This window comes from Ambystoma mexicanum, chromosome 1q, assembly GCF_040938575.1.
Source record: "Ambystoma mexicanum isolate Mex_15411 chromosome 1q, UKY_AmexF1_1, whole genome shotgun sequence".
Taxonomy (NCBI): domain Eukaryota; kingdom Metazoa; phylum Chordata; class Amphibia; order Caudata; family Ambystomatidae; genus Ambystoma; species Ambystoma mexicanum.
The window spans coordinates 72,348,520-72,370,543 of NC_090922.1; the positions used below are offsets into that span (position 1 = coordinate 72,348,520).

General features: G+C 43.2%; 1 protein-coding gene across 1 annotated transcript in view; it reads right to left on the bottom strand.

Moving 5' to 3' along the window:
• GAS8 (growth arrest specific 8) overlaps window positions 1-22,024 on the bottom strand; it is a 207,762-nt gene that overhangs the window by 66,038 nt on the left and 119,700 nt on the right. The window contains exon 6 of the mRNA XM_069635552.1: window positions 17,732-17,937. Within this exon, the coding sequence (XP_069491653.1) occupies window positions 17,732-17,937 (206 nt within the window). The remainder of the gene's footprint in view (window positions 1-17,731; window positions 17,938-22,024) is intronic.

Here is a 22,024-nt window from a genome sequence, read left to right on the forward strand (position 1 = left end):
CATCAAAAATCAAATCGATTCCATCAAATCACTGCCGTCCAAAACTCCAGCACTCTCAGGCAATCCCACAGTAAATGCAATAATGTACCCCTAGCATTGTTACAACTCCAACACAAATCATCTGGCCGGAGCCCCAATCTAAACATCCTAACAGGCGTCCAATACAACTTCCCAATAATTTTTTGTCGAATTAAACGTAAACCCATATCAGGACCCAAGGCCAAGTTAACCTTCAGAATGTATTTCCAATCTAACTCAGAAATTATGACTGATGGGAAGGTGGCCTTGTCTTAACGGTTATGGTATTCGCGGTGTAGAGAGTGGGGTTCCTTTTTCCTTTTTATTTTTGTTGTCTTGTGTGGTTGTGATTCTTTTGTTGGATATGTTTCACTACGGTTGGTTTTCTGCTTGATATGAATTATTTATGATGCTCTTGTCTTTTTGTACATTTCATTCTTTATGCTGACAGTGAAACATTGTTACTTTTACTATTGTTGTTTATGTGAAAATTAATAAAGTGTTGTTAAAAAAAAGAAATACTTAGTTCTCTTGAGGTAACATTTAAAAACTAGAGAAACTTTTTAACTACATGAGGCTTTCTTAGCTGAGGAAACGGGAAAAACTAGAAGAATTCAATCCTGATTAACATGGAAGTTAGAAAAAAACTTTAGGAATAAAAGGAACTGTATGAAGAATTATCTTATCCCTACAAAAAAAATGAAAGTTTCTTAAAGGAAAGAGCTTTTACCTCGAGTAACATTCCAGCTGAGGTTAAAGCAACTAGAAAAATCTTTCAAGGCTAAAAGATCAAAATCACAGGAAGGCACAGACCCAAAATCTGTTTATAATAAAGCCCAAGAACACATTCACATTCCACTGAGGAGGAGGGTCCCTAATGGGAGGGTAAAGACAAAGCAATCCATCCATCATCATCAAAGTACATTTAGCAGCAATCAATTACAATATTACAGAATACAAATTCCAATACTGAGTTAAAAGTCAAATCGGAAGAAGTAATAATAAGCCATATTAACAAAAGGAACAATTCATATTACAAATACGGCAACTGTATCCTCAGCCTCATTACTTGATTATTAAACAGAGAAAATACAAAGTTAAGTTGATTTGTTAGTCTCAAAAGCAAAATATTAGTAGTTGACAAAGTGCAAATTCATTAGAAATGTAAGGAAAAAGATCATAAACTAGCTCCCTTATGTCCCCAACGTAAGAATTTCAACCTGGGTATCAATTTGTGAATGACAACACTCCCATTATGTTGATCATGCCAAAGACATATTAGTAAGGAGCAAAATGAGTGTATAAGGGGTTCCCGGTACTTAGATCTGTTATTGAAGTAATTTTTCCTCTGGCACAATAAATAAAATTGGAGGTAGCGCTGACAGGCTAAATAATGCTTCTTTGCCTAATTAATAGATCTTTAGGAGTGTTCCGTTAAGGAGCAAACTGCCTAAAAACAGGGTTTACAAAAAAACAACAAGAATTCCTGTACTAATCAAATAAAGGACATAACATTGTGTGAGGTTTTAAGAGGGGGCAATGCCCAGAAACAAAACATCAGCCATTTCATATTGTACTGTTTTATGGACGCTTTCCTTGCTGCCCTTTTAACACATGAACTTCCAGGGAACAGTCTTTTGCATCATTAATGGTATGCAGATATAGAGAATCAGACCATCCAGCTTACATTGATTTGCACTCACAACATAAAATGCAAACTTTGAACTGTTTAAATATACAGCAAACTTTCTGAAATGAAATTAAAAAGTAGCAAAATTAACTTTGTAGCCTCCTGTTAATCATTTTAAATAGACTGAAGGAAAAATCAATGAGATTTCGAATATCTGATAGCCACATTGCTAGTATTCCCAAGCCCCACACAATATTTAAATTAAGGCACTCACTCGTGTCTTTAATCATGAGGCACTATAAGGAATCCGCAAATTAATTCTTTAAGTTTTGTAGCTATATATCACTATTTTATTGACTAATAAATTCCAAAACATCTGAAGATTTGTGTCACAATGTACTTTTTTTGGAGGATGCTTTTGAAGTCAAGGACACTAGATCTTGGAGGGTCTGTAGAATGCAAGTTTATGACTGACGAATGACATTTTTACCAGTCAAGGAGTTCCATGAAAAGGCTGTGTTAGTGAATTCTGGTATGGCCAAGTAGAAACGGTCAGATCAGGGATTAATTGGTCACTGATTTGAATGTTTGGAGAGAACTAAAAGAAATTATGTAAAAACAAAAAACTCTTGAAGCTGGTGGCAGGTGAATGTCTTTAGAGGCTCTTCAGTGCCTTCTGGGTGGCTTGGTGTAGCTTTTGGAGCGCTGGATGATGAGAAGGATGGAGTCAAACACTTAAGTCAAACTTGCCAGTGAGTGTTGACCTGCCAGGTGAACCGATCACAGTCATGATTTTTGACATTGAAATTCTAGTTGTCTAACAATGATTGACATGATGGTTTGATGCCATTGAAACCTGAAGGTGTATCACCCGCTAGTCCCCTGAGATCTGGATCCAGTTCCTGGGGGTGGATCACCTGGATGAGGGGTCTTCGGGGAGTGGAAGTGGGACACTGACCGGCGAGACGCAGTACCCCGTCTTCCTTGTACCACCTTTTCCCCATCCTACCCCGTAGGATATTTAGAAGCTCTACCCCTCAGACCCCTTTTCTGACACGAACAATTTTATTACATCGTGAAAGACAAAGGACTAACACCAGAGCCGTTTACCTGGCATGTCCCACCACAAGGGTCAGGCAGAGTAAGGCAATTGTAAACAACTACACACACGTGACAGCCCTTTCCCTTCCCCACAGGGATAAAAGGCGGAGCACGAGAGCACACTTTGAGCAAGGCTAACCCCACGAGGAAACAGCAATTCTGACCCAGCAGTTCAAACGGAGAAGAAAGGTGGTGAGACCTGAAAGGACGACAAGGAGGGAAGTGCCCTTGCCCTTTTCAACCCAGACCCACGAAGCCACTGTGAAAAGAATCATAAGACTGTGATTTGTAGCTGGCATGTGGTGTAACAGATGTCAACAGTGGACAGGGCCCTCCCGCATTGACAACCCAGGCGGGGAGGCACGCTTGCTACCGTAGTACCGTATTTGACTCCAGAAGCAAGACAAGCCAACAGATCCAGCACAGCAGGTGAGTTGGAGAGAGCTGATTGAAACCTTGGGCTCGACACAGTCCATTTTGTTAACAGAAACATTCTATGAACTTGTGAACAAAGAACTTGTGTGCGTTTGCGCTTGAAAGAAAGTCCAGTGAAGGACCAGCTGCAGAGTGGTCAGGCGCCACGAGAGCGCTCATTTGATGGACTCTGGCTGGTCCTCTTTGTTGAAACTACAAAGACCAGAAGGCCCTATGAGAGGCCGGTGTGAGGAGTCAGAGTGGTCATACACGGGTCGAGTCAAACCCCTTGTACAATCGAAAGTCTCTGACACGTTGGCCAAGAGAAAGCTAGGGGAACGGAATCCCCGCTTTCTGAGGAGATGAGCAAATCATGAACTGTGTTACAATGGCTATGTGAACCTGACAGAGGGATGCCAACGGGAAAGCTAAGGAGAGTGAATCCCACATTGTAATAATGCAAAGTGAACTATTTGACAAATGTGAATCCGGCTGAGGGATGCCCGCGAACTGGGGTGAACAGTGATACAGCTGTGAACATTGTGACAACAAGAGTGAGGGTTGTTCACATTGAGTGGTTGTTTAAAAAGACATTAAGACTCTTGAATAAAACAAGCTGATGATAATTTGAATGAAAGGCAGTAGTGAACCCGACCAAGGGAGGCCCGCATTGTACGAAGGATCAGAACCCGGCAGAGGGGGACCCCAAGACAAATAGTAATTGCCCCGTGAAGATTTATTGAAGGATCTTTTGTTTTGTTGGTTGTGACACATCAGGTCCTCTGAGGCAAGAAACTTTGTGTGAAAGCGACTTGACCACAGAAATCCCCGATATTTTGGAAAGGAGTGTGCTGTGCTCAGGAGTCCCGCCTTGTCCCATGCTAAAAATGTGGGCAAAGGAGACCCCAGCCTTACCATCCTGACTTATAATTTGGTGAACACTTCTTTCCTTTCTTGTGAATATTATCCAACACTATTTTGTAACGTAGTGGTAAAAATTGGCACTCTGTTTAGTATATGCCCTTTTTATTTTGACTAAGACACCACTAGGATTGTATTATCATTATTTGATAGCCGTGGCTTGCTCCCATCCTAGATTTAGGGTTAGATTAGGCTTTTATCTCATCCCTTATACAGTTCAATAAACACCATTGAACTGTGATCACTTGTGTCTGTCTTTACTGTTCCCACCATGAGTACCTCACACATAGCAGACCACACAGAGTGCCATGAGGAGGAAAAATCTATTCTCTGTGTTTATGGTGTGGCCACCAGGCGGAGAGTTCTGACTGGTTCCTAGGGAGTTCCATAGAGGCTGCCTGTCGGTCTCTACGACTGATGTCCTCCATGTTTCTCAATCCTGTATAGAGTACTCACTGGCAAACGGAATACATACATTGTGTGTGAATACAGAAGTCAGATGATGCAGATATCACAGATTTGTTTTTCCCACCACCAGAGGCACAAGTCAGGAAAACCAGACTTAGTTCAGAAAAAGTAGGGAAAAAGACCCCACCTTTTCTGGGTACATTTACTGAAAAGAAACTGAGTTTAAGTACAATTTTCTATTTTGATGTGTTGGACCTCCTTTTCTCTGGTTATCTATGCTTGTTTATCTGTTTCCTTGTTCTTTTATCTCCAAGGCAGACAGTCTTGGATCTGATTAAAAGCAGGCATGTTTTTGTTCAGGAATACTTTAAAAAGCTAGATAGTTATGATTATTATTTGTTACTTTAAATTTGAGATTTCAAATAATTTTGAGAAAAATTACCCCAAGATCCTGCTGATGGGGCTATTTGGTTTTTGTCAAAACAAGTTCTTTAAGTTCTTTTAACGTTTTGTATTATGCCAAATTGCAGTAAAATGTAAAATAGTTATACAGTGGGAGGGAGGAGCTAGTGAGTTATCTGTAAGAACCTTTTGGTTATCAAAAACCTATTAAATTATACTGATCATACTAGAGTATTTGGGGCAACATTTATCATAAAGTCCACTATGTAGTCTTGGGTCCACAGACCTCAAGTCAGAGGTCAATAATAGGCCAACAATAATACGTGCTAGCACTTGGTGGGCATTTGAGCAGTAGACTACATGTATGGTGATAACAAAGTAATGGTGATAGTGACATCTGCATGATTCCTAAGCCTCAATGGATTGGTTAAATTACTATGTTTTAGGGTCTTTTTGAACCTTGGCTAATTGGGTTTTGTTTTGATACTGTGATGAATCTAGGGAATGCGTCGCCTCTGAATGCAGTCGTACTGCAGAGAACATTGAGGCTGGCTGCTTTGAACTTCTGCTCTTGATTTAATTAAATCTGCTGGAGAAAGTTACTGAACCTTTAACTGAAGAGAAGTATAAATACCTCACTGGGCGCAAAGCTCCAGTTCGAGTGCTGGACTGAGTGCAGTCGTGCTGCAGTCAGGCAGCAGGAAGGTGGAGCACTGCATCAAGCATTGCAAGGGGAGTGATAGAGTCTGGATACCCCCTGAGAAGCAGAGGGCTGCTTCGACAGCTGGAAGACCGTGTGATTAATGGTAATGGCAAACAGTGCGTGGGGTGCTGAGTGGTGTTGAGGGGAGCTTGCGAGTATGGAAATCCATGACACTGGTAGTAGAGTGTATTGTATTGAAGGTGGGAGTATGCATTTATAATTTGTCATTAATACTCTGAAGCACAGCCTTCCAGAATCCTGCCTCCTGTCCTGATGCAGAGTCCAGACAGTAATGTCTCGTAAAAGAATGTAAAGTTGACTAATGGCTGCTGCACAGATATCCTGTACTGGCAGCCCTCTCTGCAAGGTTGATGAAATGGCCACACCTCTCGTCGAATGTGCTCGCAAGCCCACAGGGATATACTTCTCAGCCAGGTTATAGCACTTGGTGATGCATAGAATTAGCGAATGGGATAAAGTTTGTTTTGTTTTGCAAGACCCAGTTTGTGTCCAGTGTATCCAACAAACAACTGGTTGTCTTGTCTCACCTTTGCCATAAGAGAGAAGTAAAAGCTTAAAGCCCTTTTGGGGTCAAGTCAATGAAGCCTCTCCTCTTCCTTACCAGGATAAAATGTTGTCATGACATTTTTTAGAGAGGTGAAATTCCGAAACCACCTTTGGGAGAAAAGTGGGTCAGACTCTCGGCACAACCTTTTCCCTACAAAAAGTTGTGAACAGCGGTTTGCACGACAACACCTGCAACTCGCTGGCTCTGTATGCAGATGTTATGGCCGTTAAAATGACTGTTTTCAATGTTGGTTACTTTAAGGCACAGGTGTACAGAGACTCAAAAAGAGCACACAAGAAATTTCAAAACCAGATTAAAATCCCAAACGGGAACCACAGAAGGGACCGGAGGGAACACATTTATATGCCCCTTCAAAATTGAATCACAATAGGCATTTTGAAATAAGATACCTGCTCAAGCCGAAAATCCCTTCACAGTGCCAACCTGGAGCCCAGATTGGCTAGATATAGCAAGAAAAAACACCATAGTTGTGTCTCACAGAAAAGGGTCCACATTCTTACCTCTGCACCAGCTGCAGAACTTATTCCAATGCCAGCAATACAGAGATTTTGTTGCTGGCCTTCTGTCCGAAAGCAAAACTCCCATCACGTCTTCTAGGAGGTCCCAATCCTTACACCTCAACCTCTCAGAAACAAGGCAAGAAGGTTCAGAGTCTTGACCTCTGGATGGAGAACCCCCTCGCACCCTCTGCGAGAGACGGTCCTCTCTTTGCAGAAGACATACGAGGGCAGATGGACATGTGCAGAAGGTCCGGGTACCATGTCCTGCTGACCCAATCTGAAGCAATCGGGATCATGAATTTCCCGAACTTCCTCAACCTCCTGATGACATGAGGAATGACAGGGACTGGAGTAAATGCATACCACCTCTCCCCCAACACCTGTAACACCCCCCATACTGGCCTATATGCTCTTGAGAAATCAAGACAAAGTGGTGTCCACTCTGTACAATAAATGCATGGAATCTAGAGCCAGGGCAGATGCCTCGTCTCGGGCCAAATGGGAAAAAGTGTTGGGGAACGAGGTGACAAACGCAAAGTGGGGATACTGCTGCTAGGAAACGAGGAAGGTGGCTCTTAATACCAGGTATAAACTCATCCATTTTAAATACCTAGATCAATGCATGCTACTACAACCCAGCGATGATACACACGTTCTTCCCAGACACTCGCGTGCACTGCCCGCAATGCGCCGCATCCCCAGCGGACTTTCTCCAAAGGGCATGGGTGAGGCGGTTCTGGTCACAAGTCTTCGATGAACTGAACGCGATAGTGGGGGCAGACATAAAACAAACACCACTGATTGCACTACTGGGGTATATAGAAATCATCCCAAAACACAATAGGAAACTAGCGGGTCAGCTGTTAATCCTAGCAAAAAAGACAAGTGGCAATGGTTTGGGGCGGACCACAGGCCCCCAGTATAAAGCAATGGAGAGCAGATATCCTATACTGTAACGAGATGTAAATGGATAATGGACGGTTAGTGCACCCACAGGCCAAACCCGAAGACATCCGGGGTCCCTACAAACAATACCTAATCATACAGGCCCACCAAATGGATGGGGAGAACAACTAAGGTCGGCACATGCCCTATCATCACAGCTTGCCTGAGGCAACGTCCAACCCACACAATCGATCACCGGCGGACAACAAATAATCAATGACACAAGATTAGAGAAATGCGAGGAAGAATTGTACTGCACTGTTAACTGCATTGTTTTGTTTGGGGGTTAAGGAGAGGGATTTACATTGTTGAAACCGTCACACTGTAAAACTGATGGTGTGTTCTTATTCATAAATGTCAATAAAAAAGAGTTTTAATTAAAGAGAGATTATAAACACGATGGAAAGAGTACCATATTCCCTACCATACGCAGTGTGGCAAAAGAGCGGGGGACCTTAAGCCTTGGTGATTGCAGTTGCACAGTGGAAAATGTCCATAGATCAGCTGTGCCTGCCTGACGGAACATTGCTACATGGACGCAAGGAAATTCAGTGCGCAAGGGAGTTAACCTGAACAGCACGAGGACACAACTAAAGACATGCAAGGGATGTAGAAGACACAACCAGGGATGATTCAAAAGCAGTTCAAGGAACAGGCCAGGGGTCGGGAATACCAAGAAAGCCACAGCCTAGAAAAAAAGAAACTACCACTCACAGGCACAGAGACTTGCTGAGAAGCACCCAACTGCTACAGTTAAATAGAGACGGGTCCCTTCTCCAATGGTCTTCCACATTCTGTTAGTATGTAGTACGTAGTACATGGAGTCGTGTGAGGAGTTGCAGAACTGTGGTGCGCAAGTGGAGTAACTCCTTCAGACACCACGACAACCACCACACTTCTGAATGCTGCATCCTGCCACAGCATGCACGAGACCTGAAACCTTGTTGCTAACTCGGTATTAGCAATCCACTCAAAACTCTCTGGATAGGCGGCCTAGTTATCATTCAGCCGCCCAAATCCTAAGGACATTGCTGGTGCAACATATGATCATCCTTCAGTTGATAGAGGCAAAAATGAAATCTAATAATTAGGTGATGGTTGTTTTTTGCAATTTTTTTCACTGCTACGGGTATGGTGGTAGAGATAGTGGTGTCGGTGAAGACAATGATGCTGATCTGTACAATGATGGTGGGATGAAAATGGCATAAGGATATTTGTTGCGAGGATGGTGAGCAGAGGTGCTGTATGGTAAATTGAACTGTGGGGAGATAATATAATTTCTCATTCTGTGGTAAAGATGCAGTGGTGAATACTCCGTTCAGGATAACATGATCAGTCTCAGTTCAGGAACACAATGGTCACTTGCAGGTTAGAACGCAATGGTTTTCAATTCCGGTGTGATAGGGTCAGTAGCATGACCCTGTCAGGAAGGGAGGGGAACCCCCCTCATCCTGGGGTGGGAGGCCGACAAGGGTGGAAGCTAGAGCCAGTTTTACCCAATACAGGCAAGCTGGCAGTTGCGATGTGACCAGTCCCTGCCTCTTCACCAAGTGCCATGGCGATTGAAAAGGATACCACTCTTAATCACCCCATATCTTGATTTCCAAATGCTGCCCAGTTTCTATCAAGAAGCAACAGATATCAGGGGCCCCAGCGATGAAACCAAGAAACGACAGCCTGCAAGAAGCTCTCCAACTGTAACCCATGTCAGAGTACCCCGACTGGAAGCACTAAAGCATGAAACCGTCGCATGACTCACAATAAACCAGGCCAAACATCTCCACGTGGGAGGAATGCTGCCAACCGCTCTTTACAATAAATACACTCACCAGCAGCAGCAGAGTGGTGTTGTCAAACAAATGGTCCTCTGCTCAAGGGAGAGCAACTGCTTTACTGACACCAGAGCCACGGAGCAAGCCTTTAACTAAAATGGCCAGATTCTCAAAACGTTTTGGGGCGCAAGTGAGGAAATGCACTAGCGTGTCTCTGGAGAGGTGCGAGGGCATCGCCTCACTTGCACCAAAAAAAGGATCAGACCAATTTAAAAAGGCGATCTGGATGAACGCATCTTGGATACGCTCATTCGGATGCCCTTCTTCCCCCCTTTGCGCATTTGCACAAGTAACAGGACGTTTCTGGCCAAGTGCATCCCGAATTCACAAGCGGGATGCGCTTTAAAATGCCCAGAAACGCGGGACATCCACATGCGCCTTTTGAAACAGGCAAAGGTGGAGGCGCAAATCATGGCAATGACATGTCTGACCCAGCCATGATTTGATTTTCAAGTGTGACAGCCAAGGGTTAAACCGCGGCTGTCACCCTGGGGGATGGAAATTATTTTTCCCCCAGTAATTTCACTGAGGCGGGCCCTTTAACGGCCCATCCTAGTGAAATGTGCTCCCAGCAACCACGTAGTTGCTAGAAGCCTGTCATACATTAGTGTTGGGAGCACTCTACTGACACTAATATATGCAAGGGGGTTGCACAGAGCATCTTTGCAATATTGTCCAGCCCCTCCAGAAATGCGCAGGTCACCTTTGTGTAAAGGTGACCTGAGCATTTCTCATAATAGCGCAAAAGAAACAAGTGCATTCTCTGCACTCTTTTTATGTGCCCTATTATTTGAGAATCTGGCCCAGACTATCTTGCAATGGACTTAATTCCTCAAACAGACTACAACTTTGATGATAGCAGGTCACCATTGATGATCTACGGCAGCCGTGCATGGGAGAAAGCGACGGCCTTAGCCGAACTTATTTATTCCAATGTTTATAACACCTCCTAGGCTGGGAAAGAAGAGCAAGATCAGCACGGGAACCAGAAGGGGGAGCCGATGTGGATAGGAGTGGGGAGGGAAGTAAGGAGCAATGGGAAGGTGTGGGTAGTTTGGGTGAGGTCAGAGGAGGAGGTGGCTGAACAAGAGAGCAGGAGGAAGGAAGGAGGGGGAAAGGAGTGTGGAGATTGTTTATAGAGAAGGTGAGGTACTGGATGGTGAGAAAACATGGTACTGTGTTGAGAAAGAAACAGAAAGCGGAAGAGAGAAGGAATGGAGGAGGAGAGTATAGAAGGAGGAAGGTGGAGGGCCAAGGAAAGGAGTAGAACGGCAAGGTAGACCAGGCGAGTGATCACAGTGACTGAAACCCACTTTTCCAACATGGGTCCCTGATTGGTGTCGCCTAAATCCTTCCAGGAGGAAGTCAAGATAGAGAAGTTGTTTGCCTTTAAGCCATCTTAAATAGTTAGATGGGTTTGTTTAGATAGTAAGGGTTACCATTTACTAGTACCAGTAAGGTGTTGAGGGAAGCCTGGGTTAGGGTGAGAATTCCCATCCCTAGGTTTGAGAGAAAGGAACGTCCACAAGGCCAGTTTCCAATCTGGGGAGTTGGCGTGTTCTTTGGCACTTTTGCGACAAAGGTTAAGCAATAATTGGTCAGTTTCAGATCAAGCACACACTGATCACTCGCAGGTCAGAACGATTGCCAGTGAATCCTTTTGTAAGTCCCAGTTCAGGAATACTCTATTCAATAGCAGGTTAGGATGCATTGGTCAATAATGCGATATACATGCATTGGTATGTCTCATTTAGGGAATTTTTTTTAAAATTTATTTATAATATATACAGAAATATATAACACATTAGCAACAAGCAATCTTACAGAAAAAGAATGTACGAAAACCAAAATTAAAAGAAATCATTGAACAAATTCCAGATCTTCTCATATGAAGACAATTTACATTTCAATTTGTAAATCAACTTTTCTGTCCTTGACAGGTAATGCATTTCCTGGATCCACTCCTCGAAGGAAGGAGGGACCCGCCCTTTCCACCCACAGAGAATCAGCCTCTTGGCCACAATGAATGCGCGAAAAATCCACTTCTTGTGGGCAGAGCTGACATCAGAATAATCACCCAGGACTACCGTCCTAAAATCAAGGACAGACCCTCCACAAGCAATCCTGACACACACATCACAGACCTCACTCCAAAAATATTTTGGGTCCTTCTGAGCTTAGAATGTAGTGGCTTAGATCATGTTAGGGATGTCTTCAGCTGTCTCAGTGTGAGAACATATTGATCAAACGCAGGTTACTTTGCACTGGTAAACATCGAGTTAGGGGTGCATAAGGCCATCTTAGTTTAGGAATGCATAGTTAAGTCTAATGTTTGGCTACATTGATTGTCTTGTCTCTGGAAAGGCCTGTACTGGTAGTCACCGGAGCTAGAAGTATGACTCGGGGCGATAGTGGCTAACACCACAGGAAAATGTGGCAAGATGGAAAAAATTGGTACGGTTAACTACCAAAGGAAACCAATATTATTTGGGATTACTTACTAAGTGGCTTCAAACTAGGGCCTAGTGTAATGTATACCACCTCTGATAAAAAATAATGATGGTAGGTTTGTGTACTGTGTAGCAAGTTACTCTAATATGCACAGTCTTTAAGTAAGAACCCAAGGTGAAATGTATAATTCCAGCTGTTTTCAAAAGAGCTGTATACGAACTAAGTGTAAGCTTATAAGTTTGTTGGCATGGAGTTATGACCATATAGATATTAATACCAATAGCGGGACATTTCTGGAGATTGTAAATGGGCAGGTTAATGTACTGGATTATTCCGGAAAAAGACACACTACATTTAAAGTGCGGGATGGTTATCTGATGGCGCATTAAGTACCCTTATCAACTTTCCAGTGAAACACCTACTGCAGTGCAGTAACAAATCAAGCAGAATGGTTAATAAAGAAAATATTTCTGATGTTATTATCAAAATAGTGCAAAAGCTGGACTCTAATTGGTGGGTAGCACATCCATCACCCCTTATTTTTCAATTGTTTGAGAATTAGAGAATTCCCAAAGTCTTGAAAGGAGAGTCGCATGAGGCCAATCTATAAAAGGGGTACTAGAAAGACCCGACTCTTACAATTTTCTTTTTTAATTGATAACACAAGTTAGATCACCTGTACATTTTCACTGCAGGAAATAGTGGAAAGATGCATTGAGCATGACTTGGTTTCACCATGTCGTGCTGGTTTTAAACTGGGACAATCAATCTTTTACCAGGAATATACTCTGAACTGTCTTGGGAAGCAAATACTCCAGAAAAGTCGCAGCTGCTTTTTAATCTGTTTTACTGATTACATGCCAGCTTTCGATAAAATCAACAGGTTTTTACTGCCGAACAAACATGCCAAATTAGGAGTTGATACTACTGTTCTTACCCTTTTTGATCTATTTACATACATATAACTGGATTTAAATATTGACCTTTCAATAGGATACACATTAGCAACAGTTTAAGGCATAGTGCATACTTGCACTCTTTCTATTTAGCTTACCCACCTGCGAATGGAAGCAATTAATAGCTATCCACTGCACAGTACCAATGAGCCATGTTGTGCATTACTGTACAGAGTTGACCTAGTAATGCTTTTCCAAACTTCACAGGGTCTGTTCTACCTAGATTGATACCCTTTATTGACCTACTTATTAATATCTTGAACTGGAGCATCCTGGACTCTGGACAATACAGTGTGAAGCATAGTTGGTACCTTTGTGAAGATGTGGTGACACTGGTGGATCAGTTTAGCTATTGGGGACTCGGTGTTAATCAGTACTGCAAATGGAACAACAGAATTAGAGATCAGCAGAGTAAATAAACAAATCTCATTTGGTCAACAATGGTTGGGCCTCTATAAAGCTGTTATTGCATGTGTATAATGCAAAGCTACGCTCCCAGTATAATTAAACTGTGCACAATTATGGGGCACATGGGGTGGTTGTCTAGATTTGGGGACATTCTGGGGGGTTGCCCTCAAACTCCTGAATTGCCAGTGTTCCATTTAGAACTGGGAATGCAAAGGGCACAGATATCTGCAGTTAGCCAGTCGTGGTGCTTTGAACATAAATTATTAAAAGATTGTGTTTCAACTCTTAACAAGGGCCTTCACTAGCTCTGGTGGTTGGTTGAATACACTTTTTGGCTCCTTCAAGGACACACCTTTCTTTCCAAATGGTAATTTTGTTACTCATTCAGTCAGAATCATAAATAACACATTTAAATATTATATACATCATAAAAAATCAAAACTATCCGAACAACCTCAAAATGCTATGAAACCTCTTCTATAAAGAATTACTGACTGACTTTAAATCCTTGGACGGTGGCCTGAGAACGGAAGGATCTGTGGGAGAAATTATGTGCTATCGTAGAAAGCAAACTCCCAAGATGCTCTTTAGGAACAAACAGATATTTGAAAGCATTCAGGAAAGGGAAGCTGGTAGTAAGACATTTTTATTTGGTTTATATTAGTCTCCTATAGTAAATGTTTTTTTTATTATCTGTGATTACAGTAGGCCTGTCAATTCTCTAACTAATTTAGCCCAACAGCCCAAAAGACAGAGTTGCTTGAAATTGTGTTTGTGATCAATTAACCTAAGGAGTTTTTTCAAACTATGGATAAGAAGAGCCCATAGCTAATCAATTTTTGACAGACGAAAATACCATTGATTTGGCTTTCTATGCAATTATATTTTTGTCCCTTGTTTACAACAAAGAGCGAGGATTATCCTATGTGTTTATCACAAGGACATCAATTTTAGGCAGGAATGAAACAAGGAAGATAAAGAGGAGCTCGATCAACATAAGGAGGATTTAGCAAAAACAATTGAAAAGGTTGTGAGGCTCAGTGGGCTGTTATCTTATGTTATTTGGCATTTATACAGCGCTCTATATATCATTGGTATGACCTCATATCGCTGGTAGGTTGAGCACCCTCGGGGACCCCAGTCCAGGTCAGTAGAGAGAGTTAGTGTTGTAGGGTGCATGGGTGCACCAGTTATGTGTGCAGCTGGTGTAATTGCCTGATGGTAGCTGCATGCTAGCATTAAGTGTGGTGGTGGTGATATCAGTTGAATGTGTGCAGTCTGGTGGGTGGACACCCAGACTGGGTTCTGGCTGCGTTAGGCCTGTAGGACGCTTATGTGAGCAGCTAGGCCGGTTTGTCATGGGATATAGCTGTGTTTTATTAGGGTGATGAGGTGTTTGTGGGTAATGTTCGTATGTGAGCAGCTAGGTTGAATTTATGGAGGGGTATAGCTGTACTCTAATTGAGTGATGGTGTAGAGTAGAGAGTAAGCGTAGTGATATGATATGATGGTTCATGCATAAAGCGCCTAAGCATAATGCGCTTCGAAGCAGGTCGTGAGGTACGGACAGCAGGGACATGCCAGGAATGGTACATGAGGACCGGAATTGCTGGGTACACATTGCGGGGGCAGTGGTAGGGACAAACAGCAAGCATGCAGGGCCAGGGGTATAGAGAAACATTATGGGACCAGAGGGGCTGGCAAACAGCGACAAAAGGGGACTGGAGGGGCTGGGCAGGCAGTCAGTCACTACTTGGGACACGAGAGGGCATGGGTCTACAGCGATATCATAGGGGACCAGGAGGATGGGCGTATTGCGTTACCGCGGGGAGGCAAGGGCTGTGCACATAGTTGCGTCATATTGTACCGGCGGATTGGGGCAGCGACAGGATGGTCTGGGCAGCAGTGGAACATGGGGATCTAGGGGAGTGGGTGCACAGTGACATTGAGGGGAAGTGAGGGGATGGGTAAACAACAATATCACAGGACCAGGGGGCGGTATGCATCAACATCACGAGGGCTGGAGTAGTAGGCCCAATAGGGACATCACATGGATTAGAGGGCTGGGCATACAGAACCAGGGGCCAGAGGGTTACTGGGCAGGGCCTGAGGGCGGCGTACACACCGACAACAAAGGAGATGGAGGGGTAGGGGTACTCGGGGACATCGCAGGGACTAGAGGACTGTGTTTACAGCGACAGGGAATGGGATCAGAGGGATATATAGCGACTGGAGGGATGGGTTTACAGCAACAGGACGGGAGGCAAGAAGGAAGGCTACACGCAACACACAGGTTCTGTGGGGCATACAGCAACATCACAGGGACTCAAGGCAGTGGGATACTACAGAGGGATATATAGCGATATTATAAGAACAGGAGGGCAGGGGAACACAGCGACACATGGGGCACACAGCGGCGAAGGGCTGGGTTACGGTGACAGGACTTGGGGTCAGAGGGATATATAGAGACTCGAAGGATGGGTTTATAGCGACAGGACGGGGGGCCAAGAAGGCAGGGTACAAGAGACACACGAGCGCTGTCGGGCGTACAGCGACATCACAGGGACTCGAGGCAGTGGGATACAACAGAGGGATATATAGCGATATCACAGGAATAGGAGGGCAGGGGAACACAGCGACACACGAGGCACAGAGCAGTGGAGAGCTGGGCTTACAGCGATAGGTCGGGCAGAGGGATACATAGCAACATCATGGGGAACAGGAAGGCAGGGTACACAGCGACACACTGGCACAGTGGGGCATACAGCGAGATCATGGGGACTAGAGGGAGGGGCGATGCAGAGGGATACATAGCAGTATTACGGGAACTGGAGGACAGGGGTACACAGCGACAAACGGGCACAAAGGGGCACACAGAGACAGAGGGCTGGGCTTACAGTGACAGGAGGAAGAGTTCATTGAAGCAGGCCTCCGAAGAGGCCGGATCACAGAACTAACAAAGGGCAGGAAAACCAAAACCTTTTTGATATGCATATGTGTCAATTGAAGTCAGCTCCCACCCCCTAGTAGGAAGGGCAGCGAATGTCACATCTGGGACAACTGTCCACAGAGGGAAGCATATGATTTGATGGAGACAGAAAGTCTGTCCCCGCCGCAAACTCCAAGGGAGACCTGCGCCTTGATCAGGGACCACAGAGAGCCAAACCAACCAGAAAGACCACCCGATCCACAACAGACAGGAAGACGGGCGGGACCGAGGAGAACATGCCTTGTGTTGAAAGAAAATAAGGTACACCTCAGGAGGAGGTGGTAGAACAAGACAAAAAAGAGATTGGAAAAGGACAGGAGGAGTGAGGAGACAGATGTAGGGTACTCTGAGAGGCCAGTTGGGCCCAAGGAAAGGGTGTAAGGAGAAGACCTCAATATGAAGGGTTGGTTCCACTGTGTGAGGAGACACAGAGTGAACAAAGGCACAGGTACCCTTATGCCGGACTTCAGTTAGCCAAAGAGACCTTGTTCAGAGAGCAAGATAGTGGACACAATTCCCTCGCAGGACTCTGACAGTACAAGGACCAAAAGTCTCAAGTTGGTAATCCATAACCCATCACAATTTTACTATGATATCCAATTCTTGTAATTTCCCTTTATAAAAGTTTAGTTCTGGGGAAATGTAATCTTTGTTCTGATCCCTTTTACCTCCAATAAGTAGTGTCACAAGGGTAAGTCATGTTGAATATGATTTTTTATTTAGTTTATTGGTATTCAGTGATTACCTTCGTTTAAATGTTTTTATTCAATTGTTTGCCATTTTTCATCCAAGTGTTATTGTATAAGTTGTCAAAGGTATACAAAACCATATTTGAGTAACAATTTTAAAAGTAAACATCAGTAGGCAACATCCAAAATGCAAAGCTTGGATGAGTCAGAATGACCAGCTTAAAATATGTCATGCAAGAAATGTAAATCGGGGTAACATAAAAGTATAGACTACAGACACCCAAGAAGAAATAAAAGCAGGTCAGGGGGCATTCTGTGAGGGGAAAAGATCAAGGTACGGCCGACATGGGCAGATGTCAGGGGCATGAGGGGAAAAGATGTCTTCACAGCGCCCTTAGTTTCTATGACAGAAACAGGGTCTGGCCATACATATCTAGCAAAGGACCCAAATAGCTCTAAACGTCTCAGGCTCTTGCATATATTTATAGAAATGTGTTCTAAAGTTAAAATAGACAGCAGTTCATTGATCCAGTCATCCACATTCAGATCCATCAGGGACTTCCAGTTCCGTAGTATTTCAGTGACTTTATCTTATGATTTAAAATGTATAATTATTAGGCCCTTTTGTGAGCTCACCTGCATGGTGCATTGAGGAAAGAGTTATCCCCCCTACCGTTCGAAGGTATCGCAATCACTGTCTTGTTGAACCACAAACACACAGAACCAGAGAGTAGCGCTGCCATCTCCCCCCCAACGTCCAGTTTACATACGCTACCTTGAGTGAGTTGATGAGGGCCAGGTTATTCAGGGTTATATCATTGTAGTAGTTCTTGATGTCACTGAAAGCTTTTTCATGGTTCCTCATCAGCGCATTGATTTGACCATTTTTCCTCTCCTCAATCTCGTGAATCTCAGTCTTTCGGCGTAGGTCCAGCTCATCACGCAGCACACGCATTTTCTTATCATACTTACTCTCAATTTCTGCAAGAGGGGTGTGAGCATGAGAATTAGAAATTTATATTCTGCCAGGACACATCTCTCATATTTCAGTATTCGACAGATCATTGCTCCAGCCCTCCCATGATGCAGTCACACAGCCATCCCAGCTTTGTGTCGGATAACATACTTCTGTGCCATAGAATTACTTATGTCAACCATCAACCTATTTGCAGTAACTAAATGTTACACCAAGGGTTCGAATAGCCATATAACTTTACAAATTGGCAGTGCGTCACGTATGTTTATTGTGGAATTTTATGAGTTAGAGCATAGAGTTTTCCCTTCTTGAATAAGCACTCAATATTCAGTTAATGAAGAAAGATATGATACGATATGGCATTTGTAACGCGCCTATACACCAGTGTTTCAAGAGTGTGGATACACAAGGAGCCAACCTTCACCAGTATAGAGCTTGAATGCACAAGCAAATTAGCACTGACAATTAGAGGACAGAGACAAGATCCCGGAAACAGAAATAAAAAACGGCATACTTCCTAATTCACAAAGTGAAAAAGAAAAATGTGCATCTGCCAATTAGCAACAAGGTACATTACAAATTAACAGATAATCTTACAGACACTGTTAGAATTGTAAGGTATTTGGGACGAGTATGGGCTATACGAAAGGCAAAGCTCAGAGAAGGAAGGCAACCCCAGGTCTAATGAATTTTCAATCGCACCTATAGAAACACACGCTATATAGGGCTAATGAGGCAGCATTCTATGCAATTAATAAGATGGGGTCTTATCACATTTAAATGTATTTTTATGTATGTGTTAATTATGACCACCTTTTATTGTATATATGTCGACTTTTATGGCAATGGCCCTCATTACAACACCGGCGGTAACCAATGGCGCTATTAGCACCATGGTTGCTGCCAGTATTGTCACAAGTCCGCCAATGTTCAATGGGGAATTACCACCCCATTCCAAGGTTGGCAGGGCGGTAATTCCCCATTGAACATTGGCCCTTCCCCATTCCCATTTTTCCCCCTTAGGGCTCAATGGGACTGGGGAAGGCGGTAATTACGGTACCGCAAATTGCGGTACTGTAATTACCTCTGAAGTCCCTTTGCGGGTCCCTACTTTAAAGGCTGGTCCAGACCAGCCGTTAATGTCGGGTCCTGCAAAGGGACCTCATAATTAGGCGCTAAGGGGTTAACGGTGCTGCAGCCTTTTACGGCGCTGTTAACCCCTTAGCGCCAGGGTCGTAATGACCCCCAATTGCCAATATAAAGTAATCAAGAATGTTAAAAAAGTGCTTTATGCACACACACATCACTCCACAATGTAAAAAGCATATGATGACATGAAAGATTTGCATTTTAACCACAATCAACATAGGCAGGATGGGTTATAGGTCAAACATTCGAATGCAAAGGATCGAATGACAAAAGGGTCGAATCAGAAGGACCTAAAACAAAAGGGTGGATTTTTTTTTTTTTACATTTTTTGGGGGGGTCCCCCCCAATCCCCCTTTTTTGTGGTAAAAACCACTTTTTTTCCAAAACGGAAACCCAAAAAAAATTCAACCCTTTTGTTTTAGGTCAAATTGACTCGATAGATCTCTCTCTTCTCTCTCGGCAAAAACGCCCTCAAAGATTAGCAACATAAGTTAAAATGAATGCCAGCAAGTTAAAACAGATTTAACAAAAAAAACAATTGCATCGCCAAGGAATCACATACAAGTTACTTAGCTTTCTCAGCAAGCACTGGCAAGTATTGGCATCAGAGAAATACGCTACTCTTATATAATTTACCAATTCTTTGACCGATTTCAATCTAGAACGTTGGACACATCTATGATAAACTATGGCCTCTTCTTAGCTTGGGCACAGATCCTATTTGATTGAGCCTTTCATGGTGTTGGATTGTTTCAAATAATTTTAAAGGTGTGGGTTTGGGGGGAGAGGGAAGGGGCTGAAATTCTGCTGGAGATAGTGGGAGTGGGCGATTGGGGGGTGAAACCCCCTGAATATTTGTTTTTAAAAGGGGGGAAAGCATTTTAAACGTCTCAGGAGAAAAAGACCTTTACAATGACAGTTTTCCAATTCGATTATCAGCATTAAAAAAACAGCACACTGTGGCACACCGCGGCTCCCCACAGGCCACAGCAAAGACTTGCATAAAAACCAAGATACCTGATCAACCATTTATATAATTAGTCCGCCCCCTGCATTAGAGAGCCCAGGTGAACCTACTGATCCTATGCAAACCCTACCCCACAACAATTTGCCATTAAAATTGCAGACCCTTAAAGGGAGTCTGGCTCAGGGATCCTCAATCACGGTTGGTGTTTGGAGAAGGGGCTGCTGATGAGAGTTTGGAAATGGATGGAGAGTAGAAGGAGCACTGAAAGAGAGAACTACTTGGAGAGGAAGATGAGAAGGAGGATTGGACAGTGGGGTGTATTTGGGACAAAAGAGAAGTTTGTTGAGGAGAAAACTAAAAGGGGGAAAGAATTGAGGTGTGTGAAGTAACATCAGGAGGAGGTGGGAAAGCGAGAGAAGAAATAAGGTGGTAAACATTAGGAAGCGGTGAGAAGATGATAAGGAGGTTGGTAAATATGAGGAGCAGGGAGAACAAGGAATTGAGGTACAGCTTGGTGAATGCCGGAGGAGAACAACTAAGATGAGGAGGTTGGAAATTATCAGGGGGATGTAGCAACAATAATTGAGGTTGTGAGTCTCAGGAAGAGGTGGTGAAAGAAGGTAAGGCCAGAGTAGAGGTCGAATGCCAGTGACAAAAAACAATTTATGCTGTATGTGGAATTAACAGGTAGAGGGGAATGATGAAAAGGAATGAAGCAGATTGGTGTGTCGCATATAGAATTATTGTCAGTAAAATTAACACAAAAATGTAGGCAAACGTAAAATATTTCTAATGTATATGCATGTTTTGTCAATGCAGTTCTGTGCCATTGATGATATGCAGGATTCTTTTTTTATTTTTTTTTTATTTTCAATTTAAATATAACAACAATGCTTGAAATGTCAACAAGTTTACAAAAGCTATATACACAATTGCAAAAATAATACAGAAACATACCCCCCAGAGTCCCACAGTTCACATCATATAATATACAAAAGTTAGATTCAATACAGCATCAGAAATGTTCCCCAAATCTTTACAAATAACCCATTCTTGCCTGGTTTCCTATATAAAGGTTTCTCCACATCTGCCAGATTATGCATTTCATTCAACCATACCTTCTTCTCTAAAGTAATATCGGATTTCCAATTCCTAAGGATGATTTTCTTTCCCATCATGGCACCTCTAAATAACCAATTCTTTTGGCATTGAGTGAGCTCTTACAAGGTTGCATCATTTCCCAAAATGAATGTTTCAAAATCAAAACCAATTCGTTCATTCAAGACCCTCTCCAAAATTACACCTATATCTCTCCAAAATCCTCATACCTTCCTGCAATGCCACATCATATGTTCCAATGTACCAGTTTCGTGAACACAAGCCCAACATTCCGGATCATCCACCAAACCTCTCTTCCATAATCTCTCTGGGGTCCAATAAAGACTGTTTAGGATCTTAATTTGTCTCGTTCTTTCAGTTAGACCGAAGGAACAAAGTTTGGCATTTGCACACATCCTTGTCCATGCCTCCACTGTAATGTCAGAGCCAATTCTTTGACTCCATTCCTTCCTCAGCAAATCATTGCCTTTATATTCATTCACAATCTGTTTGTATACCCTGCTAGCTAAGCCACCCTCACCCACCAGTGACTTTCTCTTAAAAAAGCCAGATTTAAGCTAGTCTGGAAATCGATCTCACCAACAGCAATCTTCAATTTTCTGTAATCTGAAAACCTGAAATTTTCAGTATGAAATTGTTGTTGTAAGTCTCTAGCACTCTTCCATTTCTCCTCGTTAAAGAGATCATCAAGCCAACTGACGCCACCCAAAAACCATTACGGCCAGAATAACATTTTGTTATCCAATTTAATAGAGGGATTCATCCATGATGATGCACCAGGATCTTTGTATGTATCCACACCTAACAAACCAGTCAGTTTCTTCCAGGAATTTCTCAGACAGTCAACGGATCGTTCA